This window comes from Erithacus rubecula (assembly GCF_903797595.1).
Source record: "Erithacus rubecula genome assembly, contig: SUPER_Z_unloc_2, whole genome shotgun sequence".
Taxonomy (NCBI): Eukaryota; Metazoa; Chordata; class Aves; order Passeriformes; family Muscicapidae; genus Erithacus; species Erithacus rubecula.
This window is the reverse complement of record NW_027635860.1, coordinates 199,037-226,520: the sequence shown is the minus strand read 5'-3', so window position 1 is coordinate 226,520 and position 27,484 is coordinate 199,037. Positions and strand designations below refer to the sequence as shown.

General features: G+C 42.0%; 3 protein-coding genes across 5 annotated transcripts in view; 1 reads left to right on the top strand and 2 right to left on the bottom strand.

The window, feature by feature from the left end:
- Positions 1 to 1,260: 1,260 nt before the first annotated feature.
- LOC306814806 (uncharacterized protein) overlaps positions 1,261 to 27,484 on the bottom strand; it is a 52,837-nt gene continuing 26,613 nt past the window's right edge. The window contains 2 exon segments of the mRNA XM_079331255.1: positions 1,261 to 1,377; positions 2,489 to 2,550. Coding sequence (XP_079187381.1) covers positions 2,492 to 2,550 — 59 coding nt within the window. The 3' untranslated portion in view covers positions 1,261 to 1,377; positions 2,489 to 2,491.
- Positions 4,099 to 15,535, bottom strand: LOC306814804 (uncharacterized protein). Of its 3 annotated transcripts, none has more exons than XM_079331251.1 (10): positions 15,523 to 15,535; positions 15,090 to 15,263; positions 14,872 to 14,978; positions 14,237 to 14,373; positions 13,310 to 13,462; positions 7,542 to 7,575; positions 7,392 to 7,462; positions 6,105 to 6,167; positions 4,727 to 5,746; positions 4,099 to 4,212 (listed from the first exon to the last, which is right to left on the bottom strand). In XM_079331251.1, the coding sequence occupies exons 1-9, from the start codon at positions 15,526 to 15,528 to the stop codon at positions 4,854 to 4,856; spliced, it is 1,638 nt and encodes a 545-aa protein (XP_079187377.1). In that variant the 5' UTR covers positions 15,529 to 15,535; the 3' UTR covers positions 4,099 to 4,212; positions 4,727 to 4,853. The 3 variants fall into 3 exon arrangements, with proteins under 3 accessions (XP_079187377.1, XP_079187378.1, XP_079187379.1); XM_079331252.1 differs by having other exon boundaries at positions 7,392 to 7,459; XM_079331253.1 differs by lacking the exons at positions 14,872 to 14,978; positions 15,523 to 15,535 and having other exon boundaries at positions 15,090 to 15,211.
- On the top strand, positions 22,948 to 24,376 carry LOC306814690 (ankyrin repeat domain-containing protein 7-like; the record flags this gene model as incomplete). Its single annotated transcript, XM_079330986.1, has 2 exons — positions 22,948 to 23,231; positions 24,250 to 24,376. The coding sequence occupies exons 1-2, from the start codon at positions 23,029 to 23,031 to the stop codon at positions 24,374 to 24,376; spliced, it is 330 nt and encodes a 109-aa protein (XP_079187112.1). The 5' UTR covers positions 22,948 to 23,028.

The window sequence follows — 27,484 nt, the reverse complement described above, 5'->3', positions numbered from 1 at the left end:
TTACCACAGAACTAGGACAATATAGGTTAAGCAGTAAGGTCATGCTTGCTAACAGAACAAGATTAAAATATTTAGTCCTTTTGAGGAGCTGAATCCTGCTTTCTGAAAGGATTCTTTCAAAAGCCAAAGCTGGTCTGCTGTAAGGAACGATCATAAAACAGCATTATGACTGTGATTATTCTGCAAGTGTTTAATATTGAGGAGCATTTTCCTTTCCATTGATAGAGCTAAGAAAACATGGGTGCAGACACCATAGATGTCTAACAATGTAAAATCATGTCAGTGTTCATGTTGGGGTTTAGCTGGCAGGGGAACAGCAGAAATAAATGTATGGTCTTAATCTACATTTATAACATAGTTCCAAATATTTGTTTAAATTTTGTCCAACACCAAATAATTTCCAAACCCACACAATGCCACCTACATTTCTCCAATTCTCTGCTTAAGTCATCTTATACTTTGAGTCCTCTCGCTAAATAAGTGTATGAAAGAATATTTAGAATTATTAAGAATGGCTCTGTGGCAAAAATTTTGTATTCAAATACATTTTTCTATATAAAAAAAACCCCTCAAACCAACATTAAAAAACAAACAGCATTCAATTTCAGTAAACATGGTGGTCCAGCAGTGTGGAAAGACCTTAGAAAGATTACTATAAACACCTTTTACTATCTTTTCACACTGATCCTAAACTTGTCTTAGTAGAACTCTTGTCTAAGCATAATTCCATGAAAAATAGTTAACTACATTTGAAGCTCCTGGAAGCCTGTCAAGTTTTGCTCAAGATGCTCAAGAGACAGCATCACAAACTACAGGCAGAAATCCTCACCAAAACCCCCTGTACTTGCAGTCCTATTTTAGATTGTAGGCAAAGCACAACATAAAGCTTGCAAAATGCTACCAAAGTTAAGCTGGGGGGGGACAAAAATGCAAAGCCAGATTACAACTGTCTTATGCTGCATTATCATCTAAGAATATCAAATGCTGAGAAATGGCAGCCCTAATAGACATACACTGCCATTGCTATGAAACAAGAACCTGAATCAAAAACACTACATACTCACCTGAAGAACACAAATAATGCAAAGAATTTCCTTTACAAACTGGCCAGCAAGTGCTGTGATTACTGGCATTAATTCCCAAACAGTAAGCACTTCATTGGTATGGTTTTCTCACACACAATGACAGCATTTCTAAGACAGACAGCAATAAAAGTTGACTTTAGCCTATAAATGCTCACAAACACTAGCCCACCAGGAAGTTACCATTGTCACTTTCCCCTGAAACAAACTGGCAGCATGGTCCATGTCTCTCTGCAGCTGGCAGCAGCACACCACGTGGGAGATTTCTTGGCATTTCAGAATCTGCCTGTGTAGCCTAAAACAGACAAAGAAGAATTGGTACAAATGCATTTTCAACTCATTTCTATACAAAAAGTTCCTGCTGAATCAATTAATGTAGCACGGTATTAAGTATATTCTAGATACAAAAACATTTTTAAGGTCCTTGACGAGAATCCATCAAAAGGCAACATACTGGAAAATCACAGCAATTGTGCTTGTTTTCAGATCTTAGGCAAAACCTTCACACCACTATTCTGCCACACTGACAAACCTTGACAAACCGGACAACTTCAAACAAGAATCAACTCAATGGTAGCTCAAGATACAGGTTGTGAAACAACATCTGCATGTCTGCGGTGCTCCAACATTTGCACTCAACTTGTAAATGACATTCAAGTTGGTACTGACATTCCCTAGGCATATATCCTGTGGTGGTAAATGAACACACTGCTGCTCCCAACTGCATGCATTTGGACTGCACAAAAGATTAGCAAGGCAGAGCTTACAACTACCTTACAACTAATATTTTAACCTTGTATTTTTAAGAAGGGGATGGGAAGAGTTCTCAAAAGAAGAACCAGAGGGACTTAGCTACAGATCTTGCTGATTGCCACAGACAGGAAGAACAAAAAAGGCAAACAAGGCCAGCATATGCAGTGTCACTGTTGAACATGACTTTCAAGAGGGCCAGAGTACACCTACAGAAGGTAGAGAGGATCTGTGCAGAAGCAGCTAGACGACATCTAGGTTGTAGACCCCAAGGGCAACAGCTAACCAGCTCAGCAGACTAGGGCTGTATGGTGAAAAAGCAATAATCCTGCCAGCCTCTGTGAAAAGGTCAGAGTATTTGAAGTAGCAAGGACCTTCACAGTTTCACTACTATACTAGAAACAAAATTCAAAGGGCAATTGCTGAGACCCAAGCCATTAGCTCAGTTCAACTTCATCCCAATCCTAACTGAGCAGCTGGCATAGAGGAGAAGTATTTCAAGTGCCCCCCCAGTTAGAAACATAGCGCAAAAGGAAAAAAAGAGGAAATACGCCTTATCAACAGCAGTGTCCAAATCAAAAGGAGGCTCTCAAGTGATTCTGGATTTTACTCCTACTTCCTGCAGTGGTAACCCTTGCATCCTTCACAAAACCTACCTCTCAATTCCAGGGAGATTCAGCATCTTCCTCTTGCTCTGCTCCCACTGTTGGAAGGGTACCTGCAAATAAGGGAAGAAGTGAGATGCTTGAGCCTTTGTGCATCCAAAGATGCAGGTTCCATCGGTGAGGACAAACTAAGAACCAAGTTGTATTCAAGCGCTTCTTCCCACCCAGACACATCACGTTATCTCCTTTACACTTCCAGCTCCTTTTGCTTCCTTTCTATCAGAAGCTGGCTGTGCACAACAGCTGATAAAGCTGCAGGCAATATCCAACATACTTGGGTAACACTCAGAAGATCCTCCAACATCCTGCAGTTCTCTTGAATACAGAGTTAAGGTCTCCCAGCCTACAATTCCAAAACTTGGCATTTACTGTCACTTTCCACTGTACAGGGGGTACCATAGAAATATCATACAAAACCTCCTCACGCTAACATCCACAAAGTCACCAAGAAACAATGTTCCCTTTGATGTACTATTAGGAAAGATCTTCCCTAACAAAGTTGTTAGCCAGCCCCTTCCCAGGTGCTAGACACCTAAGTATTGCTATTTAAAAATAAAGGCTCAGACCTCAAATACTTAACCCAAACACATAAAAGCCATTTCTCTATTGGGGGGGGGGGGTTAAAATTCAAACCTCTTCTCTATCAGATGATTTTAAAGTTCAATCTCAAGGGCTTCCTAGCCAGATTTTCCTCTCCTATTTCTATTTTAAGCTACTCCATTAGGAAAAACTGATTCACTATTCAATTGTGTGGACACATACACATAAAGAAGGGGGAAGGAGCTGAATGCCTGTGAAGGCACTCCCCACACAAGACGCAACTACTGGTTCCAATCTGAACTGTGACTACTTACTCTATGCCAAATACACACTTATGGTGAAACAAATACAGACAGATGAGCAGGTATAGGCACAACAGCAGGTTCTGCCAGGGCCCCCTGCACAGCATCTGAACAGCAGCTACATGTGCTCTAGGAACATCTACTTCAACAAGCTGCACTCTGGAGACAGACAATGGAAATGGTGCTTTCTCTTCCAACTGTCACACCTCAGGTCAGTATCAAAGTGCTCTGCTCTGACTAGGCTGCTATTGTTTTCAAGTACACGCACGTGGTGCTGGAGAGACCACCTACATTTTAAAACTGGACAAGGTGAGGCACTGGAACAGCTTTCTCTCAGCTTGACTCAAATCCTCCCCTGGCTTCAGCCAAGGTCAGTCACAGCCTTTCAATGTGACAGTGCTCATCATAAAAGGGAATACTGTTGTCACTCAAGACATTCTAGTCCTCCTTCTCTTTTCCATCTGTGCATTTTTTAGACCACTTCAGGGAGAATGCAGAACAAATCAAGAATGGCACTTGCTTCATATTGCATTGCTTGGCATACAGTTTCAGTTCTTTTAAGAATGAATGAAAAGCAACACAATCTGCTTTCCTTCTCTGCCAATGCCCATTAGGACTCACAGGCAAGAGAATATTTTGCTATCATAGGAATCAATCACCATTTAAATTCACTTTCTGTGCATTAATATTTGCAGATGAAGAACTTGGCTCAGGATTTACAAAGTCATTTCCCTCACCAGAGTTGTCCTTTGAAGCTTTGTGGACTTCATGCCTATCATTACAAACACAATCTTTCAAATCCTCAACACCTGGAGTTTGTAGCTTTCTGCCAGCACCGTCCTTCTCCTCTTCTTTGTAGTCAGATGATTCTTCCTAAAAGAGACCAACCAAAACAGCTGAAAAGAACACAAACATCATCTTTGCTCTTCCTCCATAAGCAATTCCTCGTGTCAGTCTAACTTCTAGCTTCATTGAAGTTACAACATTCCAGAGCATATTGCTTTTTTCCCCCTACTTTGCTCCACAGAAAATCATTAGTTTCCTGCTCTCAATCTGATCCAAAATTCTTTCTGTTTCCTCACTTTCAGCTATCACACCATGAATTTTCTTAAATGGTAGTAAAACATCACAAACAAAAACTGTAACAGAACTGATAAAAATCTAACTGATTCCAGAGTCTACTGCCTCCTCTTTTTCCATACTCTATTACCATACCACAACAAAGAAACTGTTTTGACTCCAAGTAAGACACTAACATCAAAACTGGATGATGAAAAGATGGATATGTGAAAAATAAGCATTAAAATAAATCCAGTTTACTATGTGTTTCTTACCTATATGACCATTAGAAAATACCCTTGTGATTTAATCATTCTTATATACTTACTTCAGTACTTGAATGAAATGCTGCTCTCCAATCTTCTTCTTGCTCATTTAAGTGCAAGTTTTCATTTTCTTGTTTCAGTGGTTTACAGACTTTATCACCTACTCCTTCATATTCCTCTTCAGTATCTTCATCCTTCCACATGTTCAGGTTTGACAGAGGTTGGTCTTTCACCTTCAGGTCCTGGGGTTTTTTCTGCTAACCAAGAATTATTGCCACTTTCAAAGCTATCACTGAAGTTGGACTTTTCCTCCTTAACACCACAACTATTTAAGACAGGCTGAGGTATCTCTTTTTTCCAGTCTGTCATTTCAGAGCCTGCAAAACAGGAGTCAGCCTTCTTATGAAATGTCTCCTCAATCATGCTTTTCCTGTTCAAGCTTTCTTGCATATCTTGCAGATTATTTAGATTTTGAAAGACAGCTTGTTTTGGTACTGACTTGCAAGATATTTCATTATTCACGATCTTAGGAGACATTGCCGTTTTATTTCCTTGAAACTTTTCACAAGACCCAGCTATGAAGGACACTGCAGTATCAACAGAATCCTTCACTTTTTCATCATGTTCTTTAGTTATTTCATGATCATCACAGACATCTCCAGTTCCACACTGAGCATCCCCTTCATGCTTAGCTTTATTGAAATACTCTAATTTCTGATTAATTTCCCCTTTAGATTCTGTTTTATCTTCTTCCAGTATTTCGTTAGACTGAGTTTCTTCATCTTCCAGCTCTTCTTCCTCCTTTTCATCTTCAGTAAAATCTTCATCCTCCTCCTCCTCCTCCTCCTCCTCATAATCTTCATTACCATCTCCATTGTCATTTTCATCCTCTTCCTCCTCCTCCTTTTCCTCCTCCTCCTCTTCTTCCTCCAATTCTTCATCCAGGTTGCATGCAGCTGAGACATCTTGATTAAAAAATTCTTCACTGTCTCCTTTGTTCACATTTGCACCTGATGGGATTCTTTGTTGGAGACTTTTCTTTGGTGACTTAGCACTTTCAATTCTAGAACCACCACCATCATCTTAAAGAACAAAAAAAGAAAAATGCATATGAACAGAAGGAATTATGTAAACAGTAATCGGAATGTTATCAGATTAATGTACAAAAGAGGAGCCATTTGGGAATATTAAGAAATGGGGAAATTAGGTTGGGCAGGATGGACGATGAACTTGATGAAGGAAAAGGACTTAAGAGGGGATTAATATCTTCATTTTAATTACTTATTTTATTCTGAATTATTAACATCATAAATGTTTACAAATGCTACTTTCCTCATTTACTATTTAAACAAAAACTCCGAAATCAACCAAAAAAAAAATCTACTTAGCAAGTCCATGTTATACATCAGTACATCATGCTACCTTTTGCAAATAACTTACTGTTTTTCCTGAACTGCTGTGAAGCACTCATTAACAGTGTCAGGTTTGGCTTCTGCAGCTTCTGTAAATAAAGATGTAAGAATTTTTTTTAAACAGTAACAACAACAAATCCTTTGTTCACATGAAATCTTCAACAGTAAATATAATCAGAATGTCCTTAGGATAGTGCCAGCTCTATCCTGTACTTCTAACTACCCAAACAACACTCCTCTCATATCCAATTCAGTAAGTATTTCACACTGTGCAGGCACCCTTCTGCAAACTGTTTCCAAAAATGCTCATGTGCATAAAAATCTGTTTCTAATATTTGTAATACTTAAGTAAAATTAAATTAGATTTAAAAGTGCATTTTCAGGATGCTTACTTGCAAATGTGTGCAAGGTAAGTAACTATTAAGATCCTCATACTTAATGCATAAATTTAGTCCCTGCAAGAGCACTAAAAAAAAAAACCCTAAATTTCAAAATCATTGCAGAAAAAGTATCATTTCTATTTAAATCAGTGCAAGAAAAGGAAATCAAGTAAAATCTAAACATGCTTGCATCTCCAGCACTACAGAGTGATGTTGAACTACCACACTCAGGTTCCACATCACTGCATAATGCCAGTGCAACAGAGTTGATGCTCCAGACATCACTCAGAAGCTGATCATTCTAAGGATCATTAGTAAAAACAGCAGGCATGAGAGCTTGTAACTAACAAAAAGAGCACTACCCGAGCACTGAAAAAGAAAAGAGGAAAAACATTCAGTGGGAGATCACATGCAAGTACTGAATGTCATCTTATAGAAGAAAATAGATGACCCATTTGAGTAACTCATCTGCTCATTGAGCACTCTTGAAGAACCTGCTGAGGAAAGGAGAACTAGGTGATGAAGGATTTTTGTAGATCTTGATAAATAAATGCCCTTTATCACTTAGGAATTTGTCCCCAAATCTACAGAAAACAGTAACAATGATTAAAGCAGAACAGGATAGGTTATAATAACAACTTGCACATTTTTGAAGTCTGCAAATCTGACTCCCATGAACAAGAAAAAAATAGAACTATATGGTTATCTTGTCACCTACTGCTTTTTGGCTCCAAATTACAAATCTACTGCATATTGTGTCACAGCTACAGATCCTTTAGAAAAAACTCACAGTAGAAGGAAGGCTGGTAGGCCAGAGATTGCTTTAAACAGAAAACAATCTTGACTGGAGCTGCAGTTTCTTTCAGTTCCAAAGAAAATTTGCCTTCAAGCCCCTTCTTTTTACAGGGTATTTTTCCTGTAAATGCACCATAGCTTGGGGGTAAAATCAAGTTCTTCTTCCTCAGAAGTATGCCAACTGTCATCGTTCCCCTCTTTCTCAGAGCTTCTTTAAAAGCAAAGCAAAATGAGTACTGTGTCTCTCAAGTCATTCCTCAGCTAAGTGTTTGATATTTTTCAAGTCTCACCTTATTGAGTCTCCTTGGGAGAAGTCATCTATTGCTGTTCAAACATTAATCAACAAGTTGAAATTAAATTTAGCATGCTAAAAATTAACCATTTAAAATTAAATATTGAACATGGACAACTTTACACATCATAACAGAATGATGCTTTGGGAAGTAAATTCAGTACAGGGAGGCATAAATGACTGCATTTCCAAAACAACACTGAATTAAAAAAAAAAAAAAAAAAAAAGGAAATAAAAAGACCAGAGCTATATCTCTTTTGGACTCTTATACCTAGAAGTTTAGAAAACACAGAAACACACCTAAACTAAAAAAAAAAAAAAAAAAAAAAAAAGCATACCTTTAATATCCTACATTAGTAAACAGATAACAAAATGGTGGTGGTTTAGCAAGACATTAAGAACTTACAAAGTACTCATCTTACACACAAGTACACATCACTAGCAGAGATTTATTCTTTTATGTAGCATTATATATAACATTACACTAGGTATTCCACTATCTGCTGGTCTATCCAGTTCCAGATTATTTTGCAAAGATAATGAAAATCAAATAGCATAATCAAGCTCTAAAGCTCAAGCAGAAGAATCACCAGCTGCACACTGGATCAAAAAGAGAACTCAGCAGATGAAAGTGGCAAACCCAGGGCACTCTACAGCACACTCCAAGCTTTCAGCAGTATTACAAACATGACTTGCATGTAGGATAATAGGATAAATCACATCAGAAGGAACCTCGGGAAGTCTCCTAGCCAGCCTTCTCAAAGTGAGCTCAGTCATGAGGTCAGATAAGGTTGGTCAGGGCTTTATCCAGTCTGGTCTTAAACACCTCCAAGGAGGCAGACTGTACAACCTCTCTGTTTTACTCTTCCCATTTGATCAGAAACTATTGTGTTGCCATTTATGCCTCTTATGTCTCCTCCTCCTGTCATGTACCACTTGGAAGCACCTGGCTTTGTCTTCTCACATGTACTGGAAGCTGCTCCTAGGTCCCCTGCAAATTCATTTCTCTAGACTGAAAAAACCCCCAGTTTTCTCAACCTGTCCTCAAAGGGCAAATATTCCTGTCCCTGATGAATCTGATGGCCTTCTACTGAACTTGCTCACTGCTGAAAGACAGATCTCTCTTGCACTGGAGGCTCCAATTTCACCCAGAGCACTGGACACAATCCAGAGAGTGCCGAGTGGAGCTGGGTAATCACTTTCCTCAATCTCTTGGCTATGCTGCTCTTAATACAACTCAGGGCACTGTTGCCAGGGCATCCTGCTGCTGGCTCATTCTCAGCTCCCTCTGCCAAGACCCACTAGGCTTTCTCACCAAGGCATCTCTCCTGCTAGACAGTGCCAGCATGCTTTGTAACAAGGGCTTGTACCTCTGTGCGCAGACTTTGCATTTGCCCTGGCTGAATTTTGCTAGACAGGCCTGACAGTTCATTTACACAGCCTGTCAGAGTAAAAGCCTCTGAATGATTGCACTGTCCTGAAGTGCATCTACTGATCCTCCCAACTTAGGGCTATTTGCAAGCTTGATGAGAGCACACTCTAGCACATCACTGATCTACCAAAGAAACCTGAACTCTAGGAATCCAGCTTCAAGAGTGCTAGAACCTCTCAACTATCAACAGTTAAGATGAAATAGAAAGGCTCTTCAATTTCAAAAACAGAAGGGGTAAACAAACACAACTTCCACACAGTAGCTATTTCAGCATTTGCCAAATTCTTGCTAACTATCATAACAACCAATCCAAGGACTTTGGCACAATCATTAAAGGGAATAGAAAACAAAGGCATATCATGCCTGATCTCCTCTGCTAGCATTAAACACATAAGAGCATGACATTTTTTTCTGTTCCAAAGACAGAGTACATGTGAGAATTTGGATGAGTACCTCTCCTGACCTGCACTGGCCTTTTGGACAATGAAATACAGTCTATGTCACGCAGAGAAAAACCTAGAAACTGAAACAAGGACAAGCTAACCATCAAAATACCAACACAGTCTCTAACTTCCACTGTTTCCTATTGCAAACACACAATATTTAAATAATATTAATTAGTTGTACATACCACAGCATCCTGTAAATTCACTCAGTACCAGCATACTAACCTACCTGCTGATGTCCCAAGCCAAATAAAAATTTCTCCACCAGTGTGGAGCAGTCACTTATCACTCTCGATGGGTGACTTCAGTTATACTTTCAATTAGTACAGTTACAAGTCATCAAAAGAGCTGAGTAAATTTTCTGAAATTTTGATTCCAATGAATAGATAAGATCAGCTGGGTAGAGGATGGTGATAATAATACCAAGTTGGTGGGTTCAATCCCTGTATGAGCCATTCACTCAAGAGCTGCACCTGATGATCTTTGTGGGTCCCTTCTAACTCTGAATACTCGCTCATCTGTGAATAGTAACTTTAAGCAATGATCAAGACCAAGTCACATCATCCTTTAGAAGGCAAGAGAGAAAGTTTATGAGCTACCTTTCAGACAGAGCTCTGATTACAATAGAAATGGGATCTAGAAAAGCAGTTTCTGGGGACTACTTGCTTCTACTTTAATTCAAGCCCATTTCCATTTCAGAGTAACAGAAGGGCTTATTTAAAAAATTATTTACTATCACCAATGACACAAAGCAAACACTAAATTCAATAGTAAAGAACCAAAGCAAAACATGCAAACAAACAAAATCACACAAAGCCTGCCCTCAAATGTAGTTCATAGAACCAGTACCACCAAAATAGGGACCTCTGGGATAATAAACATCATAGATGTGTTGATATTTGTATACTATACAACATGGTTCATATTTTGAATGCTACTGTATAAAATACCTTTCCTTGATTTTCCTGTTCTTGAGGTCTGGTTAGGAGATTGTTGCATTCCTATATCCATTTAGGAAAAGGCATGGAAAGGACAGATGGAACAATGACATCAGAATAAACTGGAATTGCCAGAAACTCGCAAAACAGAAGCAGAACGTCAAAACAGCTACAGCAATGTGAGAACATACTGTGACTACCAGCCTATTCTACAGTTAAACTGCTGCAAAGAACCCAACCACAATCTACAGAACTCTGCTCTCAAGGGACAGTGTCAAACTAACTTAATGGACTCGCTCCAAACAAAACATCCATATTTCAGTATTCTGAAACACATTATCAGAAATACACTCTCCTGATCATTTTCTATTTCCCTCAAATTGACTACTCCTTGTCTAGCAAAGATGAAAAATAAATTCCTCCATGGTTGTAGAGTGCATTACACATACAGCACACACAACATTCCTTATTCTAAGCATCTCAAAATCTCTATGTCTCAAGAACCAAACTCTGGAGACTATCCAGAAGTTTCAAGAAAATCTTGGCTCCTTGTGCTCAGATAAGCATGCAACTTTGAGACATTATTTTATTTACACACACTCATCTTAAGTAACACTCATCTTAAATTCCAGTTTTATCAGTTTTTAGTTATCCCTCCCTAAAAAAGGAACCCAGGAACTTGTTGCCTTAAACCAGCATATCTTAAAAGTTGTGTCGGTTGGTGCCTAATACAAACACAGGCCACTTCTACCTCACTTTGAAGAGTCCTGCTTCCATTCATTTGACCATGCTGCACCATCTCCATACAAAAGCTATGCCACCAGACACTACAAGAAGGCAGCATGTTCCCCCTACATAGAGGGGGCTATACAGCAGGCCACAACTGGACCAAAATGGATGTCTCATGCATATGTATTTGTGTGCACCTATCTATGTGCTGTGCAACACAAGTTCAGAATAGAAATCACTATGCATCTGCTCTACCCATCCCACTTAGTAAAATTCTCTATTTAAGGCAAAAAAATCATTCTGTTATTGCAGCTGACACCAAATTTCTTCATGATGTAACAATTATCTCAGAGCAGAACAGAGTCCTGCTAATATGGATTTTACCACACGGGATGAAAATGGCAAAATTACTTGTAGCAAAACAAAATACATTTAAAGAGTTAAGAAAGGACCTCATGATGGTTTCTCAACCCTTCTACATTTCTGAGTTTTCTGAAGAGATAATACAGGACAGCTTTTTACTGACCTTGGGAGATAGAAATCACCAAAGCAATTAATTCTTTTCTAAGAGCTCTATGATGGAAACCCAACAGTTCCCGTAGGGACCCAGCAACAATACATCACACAGTAAATACTTCAATAAACAAAAGCCAACTTTTCAACTAGGTTGAATTGCTCATTAGAAGAGAGTATTTTGAAAAATATTCAACAAGTGCAAAAGCAGCAAAAGGAACAAGGACAACACTGAAGATCCCAGAAAAACTGTGCAGAAGAGCAACAGAAATGAAAATAATTCCAAAATGGGTTTCTCTGTTCTCCTGAGATCGTTCCAAATTTTCCTCTTGCAGAGGCTCTGAAGTCTGTTACTGCAGCATATCAGTACAACTCTCACCATACAGGACCTGTACTTTCTGTGAGCAAGCTAGAGATTGCAGAATTAATGCAGGTAAATATTCTCTGTATGTCAGTAATCTCTCCAAGACAGTAACAGTGGGCACTGTTTGGGCAAAATTAATATTTTCCTGATTAAACCACCTGCACCAAAACCTTTAAAATAGAAACATTTCCTGCAATTTAACAAGAAACTTTCCAAATCACTGACTGCGTCAAATCAAGCGTTCCCAAATCAAAGGAACAAAGTCTGACTCTAAATTAAATTCCTGTATCTTCCTCAAGTCAGTGAGGAAAAATATCCCATATTGTGCCCATTTTTCTTGACATACTTAAAAATGGAGTAAGGAACTGTATTGAAAGGAATAATGAACTATGTTTGACCACCGTCTTCTGTCCATTTGCCACATAGTTCCAAAATAACACCCTTAAAAATCTGGAAGGAATAAAATCTCCCAATTGTAGGGCTTGAGATGTAAAGTACAAGGCAAACTATTTCATTTATACTAAGGTATTCATTTTCTAAGATTCCTCTAAGACTCTGAGCTCATTCTAGGAATTCTAAAATTCTTCTAGGACTCGTATTTTTAGAACTTACTGAAGGAGCTAAGTTTTTGATCATAAGGCAATTTAATTCCTTTTTTGGATCACAAGGTAATAATTATTTTCTAAAAAAAATCATAAAAATTACTGAAAGTGGAAGAAAAGCATTATCTTTATTGTAAATCAAACTATGTTCTAGTAAATATATCATACACAGACACTGCAATGTTATTGCCGACAAAGTTACTTTTCCAAGATAATATTTGCTAAGTATGTCTCTATGTGAAAATGGATGGAACTGATTTTGAGAAACAGGACATGAAAATCAACAAGACACGTACCTTTCTGCTCATTTTGCTGTTGCTTCCCAACTACAGAAAGAGGAACAACTACTCAGGTGGAACCCACTGCTTTTGTAATTGGATTTTCACAATCTGAGTTGCCATCTCTAGGTAAATGCACACACTCGAGAAGTAAAAACACTTCTGCCATGTTCTTTCCCTATCCTCCTTCTCTCTTAAGGAAAACCCATAGAGATGGGCAGCCTGACAGACAGAAAGTAACAACTGTAAGAAGTGAACACAGAATGCAAAACAAATGCTTTCACAGACTGACAAGTAACACTTCCAACTATCATCAAATAACCACATTCACAAAGCTTGTACTGCTCCATCTGATGCCTCCACTAAAACCAACAGTGAACACAGTAAGCACTAACAATACAAACCCACTAAGAAAAGGCCACACTGATTGTCCTCATGAGCTACTCCATAGCCAAGGGTCTAACCTCCTCTATCCACAGCAGGTGCACCCAATGTAAAGCCAGCAGCTGCTGCCCCATGTGGAGTGCCAAGTGCTGTGATGCCTCGTGCACCACCACCTGCAGAAGCTTCTCCTGTGTTTTCCCAGTCTGCAAATTCTGCCAGTTGTTTACTAAGACCGTACAGAGAAAGAGAGGAAATACATTAGGTAAAAAATAATCACTAACCTGCATATGCTATTTAAGAGAAGAGTTAACAGCCACTTCTTATCCAATCTACTCTTATCCTGTCCTTAGCCATATGGATTTATATACTCATGTGCCCTTACTGCATGACTATTACACATTTTGATATGCACTACAGTCAGATTGACTCTAGAGTCATATTCAAATCTATGAAGGTATTAACTCCTGCTTGCTACCTATCAAGTTTCACCTCTGGATAAATGTACACAGACATATTTAAGAGTTTATATGAACCAAATGTGAGCTTAGCAAGAAAACCTGAAATCTAACAGAGAACTCCGGGTAAAAATTTCCACAACTTCCAAGTAAACACTAGACACTGGAATGATACAGATCAGAAGGCAAGAGGAAATGGCCAGAAGTTGTGCCAGGGAACGTTAAACTGGATAATAAGAAAAATTAATTCAATGAAAAGGCTGTCAGGCATTAGAACAGACTGACCAGGGAAGCTGTTGAGTCACCAGCCCTGGAGGTATTTGAAAGATGTGCCAGACTGGCACTTAGGGACATGGTTCAGTGGTGGGCTTGCAGTGTTAGGTCCATTCTTAGAGGCCGTTCCCAATCTCAAAGATTCTATGAATACATCACTGAGCACACTTTTAACACAAGTCGTAGCACACTATTAAACCTTGATCCTGTTATCAAAAAGCATTAAAAACTACAGTGATAACTGAGAACTTACTCAAATGATACAGTTGAAGGTTTACCTAGAATATCCATGAATAACAGCATAATCCTCAGCTGTCCATCCATTAGTGTCTTTCTGGGAAACATCAGCACCATACTGAAGAAGAACCTTTATCAGACTAAGCTCTCCACCAGAAGCAGCAGTCATAAGTGGAGTTCTGAAAGATCCAAGAAATATGATATGAAATAGATTGTTTTACACAATGACTGTAATTATTTTTCTTTCTGTTTGCCCTCAAAAAAGTACTCTCTCCATTACTTTAAAATGAAAAATGGAAAAGAAAAAGCATTTTTCATTAAGAGAAACAATTACATGTTTAATCTTAAAGCTTCCACACAGACAACACTTACAAACTCTACTACTATGCAGGAGATAGCTTTTCAATTTGAGGGAATAGCACTGAGCTAGTCACAGGCTTCCTGCCAGAAAGGCCATCACAGGCAGTAACATTTTGCAAACATTTTGTTGTGGAAAACATCGAATGAGATATGACAGCAAGCCACTGAGGTATGACCGTCCTTCACAAATCACACACAAGTAACTGCTTCTCTGTGGCTCCTTGTTTTGTATTTTTTCAGACCTCATTCCCATGCCTCTCTCAAACCAATCTGAAGAATATTAAAGACACCAATGTGAAGTTTGGACAGCCCCTCACCTTTCACATTGATCTCGAGCATGCACATCAGCTCCTTTTTTAAGAAGAAACTCCACTGTTTCTTCATGATGTTCGGACACAGCAAGAATAAGAGGGGTACATCCCTCCTAAAAGGGCATATAAAGTTAAAAACAAATTAAAACAAACAAACAAAACTTCAAGAAAAATAGGAACACAACTTTTTGGAAAGCAATTCATTAACAAATATAAAATATTACCTTCTTTTGGGCATCAATACTGGCATTATGCTCAAGTAACAGCCCTGCTACAGTACTATTACTAGACAGGACAGCCAGGTGAAGGGCAGTATTGCCATCAGCATCTGCCAGATTTGGGTCAGCACCGTGTTCTAGTAGAACAGCCACACATTTTTCTTGCTGGCACTGTACTGCCTGGAAACAAAAAAGAAAAAAATTCCAGCATTTGCACTTCACTTTGTTGCCATTTCCCCATCTTCCTAATCCTGGGAATTACGAGCCCCTCATAATTAGATTATGTTAGAATATGTTAGATTAGCTAACATATGCCCATTCCACACCAATCACAATATGCATGATTTTACAATGGTCTACATAAAGAATACTGACAAAGACATCATTTACTTCAAAATCAGTAAGTCTCACTTGCAAGAAGATACCATAATCCACGTACCTTCATCAGTGGCGATCTGGTGGTTATCATTGTCAAAAAGATTCAGCTTACACTTGTTTTCTACTAGATACATAACTACATCCACATGGCCATTTGCACAAGCAAGATGCAGAGCTGTCCTAAAAAGTAAAGAAATTGAATTAGCACAGACAGGGATCATTTCAGGCTTTTTTGATCAACATACGAACACAAGTTTCACTTTGCAAATCTCAAGCTAAAGAACCCACTCCACCACCAGCAGCTGCACACCAAATGCTTGGGACTTGCTAGCAAAAAACCTTCCCAGCATCTGCTTAGTAAGGGGACATTTCCTTCACCGTAGAACTGAATCTGCAGACATTCCTGTGCCCAGGTGTTGGGTGCTGCCCTCAGTGGGAGCACACTATGGTGGGGCAACTATTGTTGGGGGACCGCTAGGCCCAGGAAGCAAGCTGTATTTTGACCCCCCAGTGGATCAGGAAAATTGGGAAGGTCCCTTTGCCAAGGGGACCTGGGCTTTAAAGGGGCATTACTGGATTTGTGGCCAACATGCCTATTGCAGGTTACCCCCAAACTGGTCAGGAATATGTTATGTGGGGTATATCAGACCACTGTTCTTTTTGCTACCACAAGTTCAGGAAAACCAGTTAGGAATCAAGGTATATGATGATCTAATTAGGGAAAAGCGGTCGATTGATGTATCCCCTGGCTGGGGGGAGCAGCCAAAAGTGGGGTGATAATGAATGGCCAGCTGAACAAATCATACAACACTATGGACCAGACACTTGGAATCCTAATGAATTAATAGCAGGTCCCAGAGAACCCAATTTGAATTGAAATCAGATAATTAGGTTACAAGCTGTCTTTGAAATAGTAAGTAACCAGACAGCTACAGCTCTTGACCTTCTTGCTGAGCAGGCTACTCAGATGAGAAATGCAATATTTCAACACCGGATAGTATTAGACTATTTCTTAGCAGAAGAAGGGGGCGTGTGTGGCAAATTAAATGACTCAAACTGCTGTTTGCAAATAGATGACAATGGAAAGGTGGTGAAACAAATAGCAAAAGAAATAAGAAAGTTAGCTCATGTACCTGTCCAAACATGAAAAGGATGGGAATGGGACATGTTTTTGTGGCTACCTGGTGGACTGTGAGTTAAACAACTGCTTTTTTTCCTCTTACGTGCTGTAGCAACTCTAATCTTTTTACCGTGCATAATCCCTTGTTTAATACAACTTATTCAACATATGATCAAGGGAATGCAGGTTATAGCCATGCCTACTGACCCAGAGATGGCTAACAAAAGGACAGAAACTGATGTCATTGCAAATAATTGCAAAACCGAAAAGGAGACGAGAACAAGAAATTAAGACGATAATAGATAAGTTTGTAAAGAGAATTACTAAAAATAAAAGAGGAGGGATTGAGAGGAATGTTACATTTGTCTTTACAAACAAGTTGTAGATCTGTTGGTAGGCAAAGTTAGCCTACCAAGAGATAGAAAGAAACAATGGGAAGGATTACACTGATTGATGAATGGAAAAAGAGATTTGCCTTTACAAACAAACTGTAGGTTTTCTTCTAAATGAAATTGGGTAACAGAAGATGAAAGAAGCAACGGGAGGTGTGGGGGGGTGGGAGGGTGGGGCGGGGGGAAATATGAATTCTACAAGAATTAAAAATTAAAAGGGAAGGGTTACACAGTGGAGGGGAATGTCAGGTGTCAGGCGTTCCGGGAAGTCTGTGCCTCTCAAGTACCTCAGCCAATGGGGACAAAGAGAGGGAAAAGCGGCCGGGAAAATAGGATAAAAAGGGAGGCTGCGTCCTCCAAACTTTGAGAGATCCCAGGGAAATGCTCCATGGCCTCTCCCTTTATTCGAATATAGCAAAAAGGACTCCTCTGTCTCCTTTGTGGACATAAACCTCTGGTGTTTGTGGATTAATTTTCTTTACGGGGGCGCCCGCCGAGGCCGCCCTCACGGCCGTGCCCGTGCCCTACGTTGACGCCCTCGGTCGTTCCCCGCGTGCCGCTGGCCGTCGCGGCGCCGCAGTCGCGTGCTGCCGCCATTCTCTCGTTGCTCGTGGTTCTGTTGTTGCCCGCGGTTCTCCCGTTGCCGGAGCCGGCGCTCAGAGCTGCCCAACCCTCTCTGGGAGAAGCAGCTCACTCCGCGTTGGGAGCACTGCGTGTCCTTGCCGCCATCTCGGAGGCTCCTGGCCGCAGCCACCGCGCGGGGCGACCGTGTGCCTAGTGCCTGTCCCTTTCGCTTCCTTGTCCCTCACCGCCATCGCCACCCGACCGCAAGCAGCGCGCCGGGTGCTTCCTTCTGCTGGATCGCCCCCAGCAGGGCCATGGCGTGGCATGCCCTGCAGAAGAGAGTCACGGGGCTCTTCAGCTGTAGGCGACAGCAGTCGCCATCCAGTAGCCCGTCTCGGCAGCCCCGTGCCACCACCAGCAGCGCTGCCTCTGAGCTGAAGGAGAAGGCCCAGGGCAGGCTGCACCGCGCGGCTGCCCGCGGCGACCTGGCCTGGCTGAGACGGCGGCGCTGGTATTACAAGAGAGTCGGCATCAACCCGCCAGACCAGCAGAGGCGGTCAGTTCTATGGGCCACCGAGGGGACACCTTGCCTGCATCTGGCAGGCGCTGCTGCGGCATTTTCTGAGCCGAGCTCCACTAGCCCTCGGCAGGCTTCTCATAAGGGGAAAGGCAGAACGAGAGCATCAGCATGGTGCTGATGACCAACGCCCCCTCCCCCCAACAGCTTTGGATGCCATGTGGAAGCAGCGCTCTTAAAACTGTGGGTGGGATTGCGTTCAAGCTAATGGCTTGAAAAGCGAGATATGTCCTGTCAGCTGGACAGGAGTGAGCTCTGGAGCTTTCCACGGCTTGGAGCTGCCTTCTCGGCTCAAGCACTGTTGGAAGTGCATGCTGCCGGCCTTTGCCGTGCTCTCTCTGCAGGGCTGTTCGCAGCTGCTCGGACCTCACCCTTTCTCTTCTGCCCGCTGGCTGATGTAGCTGCAGCAAGTGGGAGGAATAGAGGCTGGGCAGGCTCCCCAAGGCTGTGTTAGGACACTGATTTTATTATCATCACAGCAAACAAGGCTGTGTTGAGACTATCTGTTTCATTTTTAGGACGCCTCTGCATTTTGCCGCTGTCAATGGCCACACAGATATCGTTAGATATCTTGCAAGAAAGAACTGCAACCTCAATGTGGCTGATAACTTCAAAAGAACTCCACTGATGAGGGTGAGTGGACTGTGTTTTGATCTTGTAAGTGGAGCTTATTGACAGTGCATTACAGGAGAGGTGTCCTGCACGATTCCTTACACAGAAGGGCCATAGAAGCATGCATGTTGTTACCTGCTGTGCCTTAGGCCTCTGTTAGCTAAATCTTTGAAGATGTCCTTCAATTGCAGCATTCAGGAAATGAGCGAGTTGTGACAAGAATGACACAAAAATGTTGAAAGTCTTCCCTCCTTTTTTGTGTGTCATTCCCAGGCAGTACAGTGCCAGCAAGAGAAATGTGTGGCTGTTCTGCTGGAACATGGTGCTGACCCAAATCTGGCAGATGCTGGTGGCAACACTGCCCTTCACCTGGCTGTCCTCTCCGGTAACACTACTGTAGCAGGGCTGTTGCTAGAGCATAATGCCAGTAGTGATGCTGAGAACCAGGTAACCTTGGCATGCAGGTAAAGCTTCTCTTTTGAACAGATGCAAGCTTGTCTTTGGTTTTCTCATGGAGATTCTCTCTTCTTTCAGGAGGGATATACTGCGTTCAATCTTGCAGTCTCCAAACAGCACCAAGAGATGCTGGAATGTCTTCTGAAAAAAGCAGCTGATGGACATGCTGCTGAGCAGTGTGAAAGGTGAGGGATTTGTCTAAGCATACTTTCAGGTTGATATTGTTTTAACTGGTAGCTTTTTTCTAGCACTCTTTGTAATTTCTTCATTCTGCATACCATACCAAAGATTAACTTCATGGCCATTACTCTTTGAGTATGAATAGGAAAGAAAGATTAGTTCTGCCATCATTGCTGCCATCAATAATGTCTAAATAGGCCCCTCAAAAAAGAGCATTGGATTCTGCAAAGGAAAACTAGAAATTATCTTTATTGGCTTCTGTTTAAGCAGTGGCTCTGAGCTTTGAGCTTCCCTTGAGAAGGGGGGCCAGCCCAGAGTTCTTATACTGGTGCCTTCCAGAAGAAGCTATGTAAACACATGGCTTTCACAGAAGGCTTTGAAGCCCTCATGATGAGCAGTCCTAAATGTTGCTGATGCTTGCTGCTCCTTGCACCTGCTGTGATGTCTTAGAAACAGGCCCTCCAAACAAGCTCAGGTGAAATTGTGTGCTATTTTTGGAGGCTCTTCATCTCAGAAGTCAATACTCAAGGACCTGGAGACTAACTTTGGGAAAGTGTTCCTACCAAAGGTAACTGTTTGTGTGCTTTGGAATGTTTCAGAACCTACCAGACACTTGAAAAAATCAATGCTAAGATCCTCTGGGTGTGTCCAGGTCTGGACAGCAGTCAGAGTGCAGGAGACAGCTTCTCAAGGAAACGTGAGAAGATCTCATCAAGAAAGACGCTTGAAACCCCTGTGGTCAAGGTAAGCATTTTGAAATACCATTCTTGACTGCTGCTGGACAGTGGCAGTATGCAAGGTTCTCCCTCTTAGCATGAAGTTAAAATCCATGTATTGGTCCATATTGTCTCATGTTCTAGGTGGATCCCTTTCCCCAGGATTTTACTGCTGCTTGTCCATGCTTAAAAAATACTTGAGGCTTGGGGGGGGTGGGGGGGAGTGGTTATTCTTTTGGCACCACTGAGAGGAGTTTGGCTCCATCTCTGTTACTCCACCCTCCTGGTAGTTAATACACACAGAAAAGGTGGCACCACTGAGCTTTGTCTAAGAAACAGGCACAGCTCTCTCAGCCTCTCCACACAGCTCACGTGGTCCAAGGCCTTTGGCATCTTCTTGCCCATCACAGGCCATCATCTCCATTTGCCATGATACTTTTAGGTTTTATCACGTTGTCTCTGTAACAGAGACAACGTAAGAATATTTTAGGAGTTTTAGAATTTACATTTAGGTCATATTATGTCTTAACTGTATGGTTTTTGTATAATTCTAGGCACGTCAGGAACTGGTTGAAAAAATCACTAAGGAACTGGAAAGAGGTAATGTGTCATTACATTAGGAGTGTTTTTAAGGAAAAAGGTGACTGTTTCTATGTCTTGACAGCTTTCAAGCCATTACTTTCAACCTCCTCTGCTAAGCACAGAGATGTTTTCCTGCTAGCTGTCCAGTTTAGACTGGAATTTGAGAAGGTCCTGCTTCCCAAAACATTGCATAGAATGTTATGCACTTGCCTGGAAAAAACCAACAAAAAAAAAATCATCCACTGGCTCAAACAGAAGCACTTGGTTGAAGATGAAGTTGCCCTTCACTAGAGTTAATTTCCAGCAAAAACATCAAAGAAGCCCCCAGATTTTTATAGATCTTTCTAGATTTCCTTCCCTGTACATGGATTGCATTCAGTACTGAACCCTACCATACATGTTCTCTGCTGTTAGATCTTGATTTTTCTTGCTATGATTCACGGCTTGTCTTTGTAGCCTAGCCTTTTGGCAGTCTTGTTTTGAATAAGGAAGAAGCACTTGATCAGGGACAAAAGACAACATTCCTTCAGGAAGAGATTGTTCAGTAGTGTTTAGGCAAACAGGAGTTCAGTGCTTGTAACATGGGGCATAAAACACACTCTACAATTTCAGGCCAGGAAGAGGAAATCCACCTGCTTCAGGATAGCTGGTCCTCCAGAGTCATTGCTTGGCAGGGACTGCAGCTGTGTAGCTGTAGTGTTCCCATAAAGCACAGCTTTGAATGTTTAAGGAAAGCAAAGACTTGAGGCTGAAGAGCTCTGCAGGAGCTATGCTAACAAGCACTGTTCAGGGCCACTGGAGTCCTGTGGAGGCCCAGATGTTCACTGTGTAGCCTCCACAACATCTGTCATTAGCTTTACAAATGCTGTTGACTGATAAGCAAATGTGCACAAAATGCATTTCTACCTTTTTGCCCAGCTCTTCCCTTGTTAGGTGTCCTTGGAAATTTTGAAGTCTCATTCAGGTTCAGAGACCCTCAAGTTATATCAAATCTTCTTACAGTGCTTTATTTCTTCTTATATGCTGTAAAAGTAACATAAGGAATGTTGTCTCCTTTCCCCACAGTCACTGCTGACGTTGGAACTGGATTTGCTCAAGATTCAAAGAAATTCCATTTGCCCAAGGATCCCGTTTGCAGACCAAAAGAGAAGTTCTAACCAAAAATTATAAATTTTGAATGAAATGGTGTGGACAATTTTTCTTGTATAGAGTATCTATAGTTTCCCTTCATTTCAGATGTGAAAACTTGTTTCTATACTCTATTAAATGTTTATAAAGTCGATTAAATGGATTTCAAGCACGGTGCGGCTGGGACTGAGTGACGAGACTTCAGTATTGGAAAGGGGTGCAAAATTAATACAAGCAAGAAAACAAAGCCCGTGCAAAAGAAGTCCGAGCTGAACTTTACTGAAGTTAAAGCATCTAAAAGTCCAAAGTGAGAGCAGAAATAGTTTACTGAAGTTATGGAAGTCATTGAAGCCCTCACAGTTGAGCCGTACACACTGCTACAGTTCCAAGGAGTTCTCGTTCCATATTTCACGTGCAGTAACACAGGAACAGCTCAAGCTGCTGCCTCTGAGGAGAGCACCTGCATAAAGAACCTCGGGGCTTCTACAGCCTCACAGTCGCCTCCTCACCCAGTCTCTCTCTTCCGCCCGAGTCTAAGGCTCTTCCCCCCCCCTCTCCATATCCAGCGTCTTCGCCGGTGTCACCAGTCTTCATCTCCTTCGGAACCCAAAAGGTCGGCAATTCCAGGCTCCAGCTGCGTCTCTCAGAGTCTGTTCACCGCACTAGCGTCACCCATCTTCGCGCCCTTGGATATGCCGAGGGTTGGCAGTTCACGGCCTCTTGTTGGGCTCCCGCCCAACGCTTAAGCTGCATCGCTCGGCAGCTTGCGAGCCCAGCTGGACCAGACGTGTTCCTCGGCATCTGATCAGGCACCTAACGAGATGGTATCTGAAGCTCCGCTCCATCCTCTTTCCTCCTGCATTAATCCTTGCTGTCTGTTCTTGCCACCCACTCGCCCAAGGCTGACAGCAGCAGCCGCGCAGCTCTGAATGCCCGGAGACACTAATTCCCTCCGAGCGCCATTCCGTCCCCGACTCCCCCGCGCCTGGGCGGGCCCGCCCGCCGCTGCCCTCCTGCGCGTGCGCGGGGCCGGCCGTGCGCCAGCGGGGGTCGGGGCTAGCGGGGGCGGCGGCCGCGGGCCGTGCCCCGGAGCTGCTGCTGAGCCTGAGGTGTGCTCCGAAGGAGCCGCATCGAGTCGAGGTCGCTGCCGGCGCCTCCCTTCCCCTGTCCCTGCTGGAGGCACGCTACAGCCCGCCGGCGCTCTCCCTGGACGGGACTGTGCCCGCGTTCCTGCTGCGGGATGAAGAGGATCTTCGGGTTCGGGAGGAAGAGGAAGGGGCAGCCGCCGTGCGGCAGTGCCTCCCTTCCCTGCCCTGCTGGTGCCTACGAGCTTGGGCAGAAGGAGCCGGGCAAGCTCCACCGTGCGGCCGCCAGCGGCGACCTGGCCCAGGTGCGGCAGGGACTGAAGAAATACGGCATCGACGGGCGGGACAAGGCGGGGCGGTAAGGGCGAGAGCCGCGGGACGGTCTCCGGAGCCCCGTGTGCGGCTGCAGCAGCCCCGGGAGCTCCGCTGCTCAGGAGCGGACGGCAGCGTCGCTGCGAGGAGTGGGAGTGCGGTCGCCGCAGCCCTTGGCCGGCCGTGGGAATCAGGCTTGTGCTGCCGAAAAGCCCTTGAATTCGGCCAGCTGTTGCCTTACCTTTTTCGACGCGGCCCCCTCAGTGTCCTCATTGCCGGAGTTGTATATCCTTGCCCGGGGGCGCAGGGGTGGAAGCGAGCTCCTAGCCTGGCAAAGGGGAGATGCAAGAGGAGCCTTTCTCCTCTGGCCATTCTCCAGCCGGGCTTGGACGTCTGAGTGTAATCGCACCTATCTATTCACCTCAGCGTGGGGGTTCAGTAGTTGGGCCCGAAGGATGCACTGCCTCAGCTAGGAGCAACTTAAGAAAGATGGACACTGCGGTTAGGAAGGAATCGTGATGCAAAATAAATATGCTGTGTGTTGATGTTGCTCGTACAGTTGTATTTTGTGAGTGTGATGTGGCAGCCTAAGCCACAGTGGGGTTTTAGGTGGCAGTTCGTTTTTTTGCTCTGAGACTTTGGTCCAGCTAATCAGTACCTTGGACTAGAAGATCTTGTGACTTGCAGGAGAAGCTGTGGCTTCTGATAGGTGTGAAGGCAGGACTTGTGGCAGCAATAAAACTCATCTAGTTCTATTGCCCTAAAACCACCTAGCTTGACAGGAGGAAACACATGCAAGGACTTCTTCGATGATAGTGTCTTTGTGTACAAGTAAACTGGTTAATTGACATGAGAGCCAAGATGCTGTGGTTTGAAGGACTGCTTTTCTTTCTGGCAAGAAATTGAATGAAAAAGGTAAGTTTTCCTGTGCTGGTTATATGTTGTGGAAAGACAGTATTGCCCCCTTAACTTGAGATTTGCAAAGTGAAACTTGTGGTCGTGTGTTGATCATAAAAGCCTGAAATGATCCCTGTCTGTGCTAATTCAATTTCTTTACTTTTTAGGACAGCTCTGCATCTTGCTTGTGCAAATGGCCATGTGGATGTAGTTATGTATCTAGTAGAAAACAAGTGTAAGCTGAATCTTTTTGACAATGATAACAGATCGCCACTGATGAAGCTACGTGGATGATGGTATCTTCTTGCAAGTGAGACTTAGTGATTTTGAAGTAAATGATGTCTTTGTCAGTATTCTTTATGTAGACCATTGTAAAATCATGCATATTGTGATTGGTGTGGAATGGGCATATGTTAGCTAATCTAACATATTCTAACATAATCTAATTATGAGGGGCTCGTAATTCCCAGTATTAGGAAGATGGGGAAATGGCAACAAAGTGAAATGCAAATGCTGGAATTTTTTTCTTTTTTGTTTCCAGGCAGTACAGTGCCAGCAAGAAAAATGTGTGGCTGTTCTACTAGAACACGGTGCTGACCCAAATCTGGCAGATGCTGATGGCAATACTGCCCTTCACCTGGCTGTCCTGTCTAGTAATAGTACTGTAGCAGGGCTGTTACTTGAGCATAATGCCAGTATTGATGCCCAAAAGAAGGTAATATTTTATATTTGTTAATGAATTGCTTTCCAAAAGTTGTGTTCCTATTTTTCTTGAAGTTTTGTTTGTTTGTTTTAATTTGTTTTTTAACTTTATATGTCCTTTTAGGAGGGATGTACCCCTCTTATTCTTGCTGTGTCCAAACATCATGAAGAAACAGTGGAGTTTCTTCTTAAAAAAGGAGCTGATGTGCATGCTCGAGATCAATGTGAAAGGTGAGGGGCTGTCCAAACTTCACATTGGTGTCTTTAATATTCTTCAGATTGGTTTGAGAGAGGCATGGGAATGAGGTCTGAAAAAATACAAAACAAGGAGCCACAGAGAAGCAGTTACTTGTGTGTGATTTGTGAAGGACGGTCATACCTCAGTGGCTTGCTGTCATATCTCATTCGATGTTTTCCACAACAAAATGTTTGCAAAATGTTACTGCCTGTGATGGCCTTTCTGGCAGGAAGCCTGTGACTAGCTCAGTGCTATTCCCTCAAATTGAAAAGCTATCTCCTGCATAGTAGTAGAGTTTGTAAGTGTTGTCTGTGTGGAAGCTTTGAGATTAAACATGTAATTGTTTCTCTTAATGAAAAATGCTTTTTCTTTTCCATTTTTCATTTTAAAGTAATGGAGAGAGTACTTTTTGAGGTCAAACAGAAAGAAAAATAATTACAGTCATTGTGTAAAACAATCTATTTCATATCATATTTCTTGGATCTTTCAGAACTCCACTTATGACTGCTGCTTCTGGTGGAGAGCTTAGTCTGATAAAGGTTCTTCTTCAGTATGGTGCTGATGTTTCCCAGAAAGACACTAATGGATGGACAGCTGAGGATTATGCTGTTATTCATGGATATTCTAGGTAAACCTTCAACTGTATCATTTGAGTAAGTTCTCAGTTATCACTGTAGTTTTTAATGCTTTTTGATAACAGGATCAAGGTTTAATAGTGTGCTATGACTTGTGTTAAAAGTGTGCTCAGTGATGTATTCATAGAATCTTTGAGATTGGGAACGGCCTCTAAGAATGGACCTAACACTGCAAGCCCACCACTGAACCATGTCCCTAAGTGCCAGTCTGGCACATCTTTCAAATACCTCCAGGGCTGGTGACTCAACAGCTTCCCTGGTCAGTCTGTTCTAATGCCTGACAGCCTTTTCATTGAATTAATTTTTCTTATTATCCAGTTTAACGTTCCCTGGCACAACTTCTGGCCATTTCCTCTTGCCTTCTGATCTGTATCATTCCAGTGTCTAGTGTTTACTTGGAAGTTGTGGAAATTTCTACCCGGAGTTCTCTGTTAGATTTCAGGTTTTCTTGCTAAGCTCACATTTGGTTCATATAAAAACTTAAATATGTCTGTGTACATTTATCCAGAGGTGAAACTTGATAGGTACCAAGCAGGAGTTAATACCTTCATAGATTTGAATATGACTCTAGAGTCAATCTGACTGTAGTGCATATCAAAATGTGTAATAGTCATGCAGTAAGGGCACATGAGTATATAAATCCATATGGCTAAGGACAGGATAAGAGTAGATTGGATAAGAAGTGGCTGTTAACTCTTCTCTTAAATAGCATATGCAGGTTAGTGATTATTTTTTACCTAACGTATTTCCTCTCTTTCTCTGTACGGTCTTAGTAAACAACTGGCAGAATTTGCAGACTGGGAAAACACAGGAGAAGCTTCTGCAGGTGGTGGTGCACGAGGCATCACAGCACTTGGCACTCCACATGGGGCAGCAGCTGCTGGCTTTCCATTGGGTGCACCTGCTGTGGATAGAGGAGGTTAGACCCTTGGCTATGGAGTAGCTCATGAGGAGAATCAGTGTGGCCTTTTCTTAGTGGGTTTGTATTGTTAGTGCTTACTGTGTTCACTGTTGGTTTTAGTGGAGGCATCAGATGGAGCAGTACAAGCTTTGTGAATGTGGTTATTTGATAATAGTTGGAAGTGTTACTTGTCAATCTGTGAAAGCATTTGTTTTGCATTCTGTGTTCACTTCTTACAGTTGTTACTTTCTGTCTGTCAGGCTGCCCATCTCTATGGGTTTTCCTTAAGAGAGAAGGAGGATAGGGAAAGAACATGGCAGAAGTGTTTTTGCTTCTCGAGTGTGTGCATTTACCTAGAGATGGCAACTCAGATTGTGAAAATCCAATTACAAAAGCAGTGGGTTCCACCTGAGTAGTTGTTCCTCTTTCTGTAGTTGGGAAGCAACAGCAAAATGAGCAGAAAGGTATGTGTCTTGTTGATTTTCATGTCGTATTTCTCAAAATCAGTTCCATCCATTTTCACATAGAGACATACTTAGCAAATATTATCTTGGAAAAGTAACTTTGTTGGCAATAACATTGCAGTGTCTGTGTATGATAGATTTACTAGAACATAGTTTGATTTACAATAAAGATAATGCTTTTCTTCCACTTTCAGTAATTTTTATGATTTTTTTTTAGAAAATAATTATTGCCTTGTAATCCAGAAAAGGAATTAAATTGCTTTATGATCAAAAAATTAGCTCCTTCAGTAAGTTCTAAAAATATGAGTCCTAGAAGAATTTTAGAATTCCTAGAATGAGCTCAGAGTCTTAGAGGAATCTTAGAAAATGAATACCTTAGTATAAATGAAATAGTTTGCCTTGTACTTTACATCTCAAACCCTACAAATGGGAGATTTTATTCCTTCCAGATATTTAAGGGTG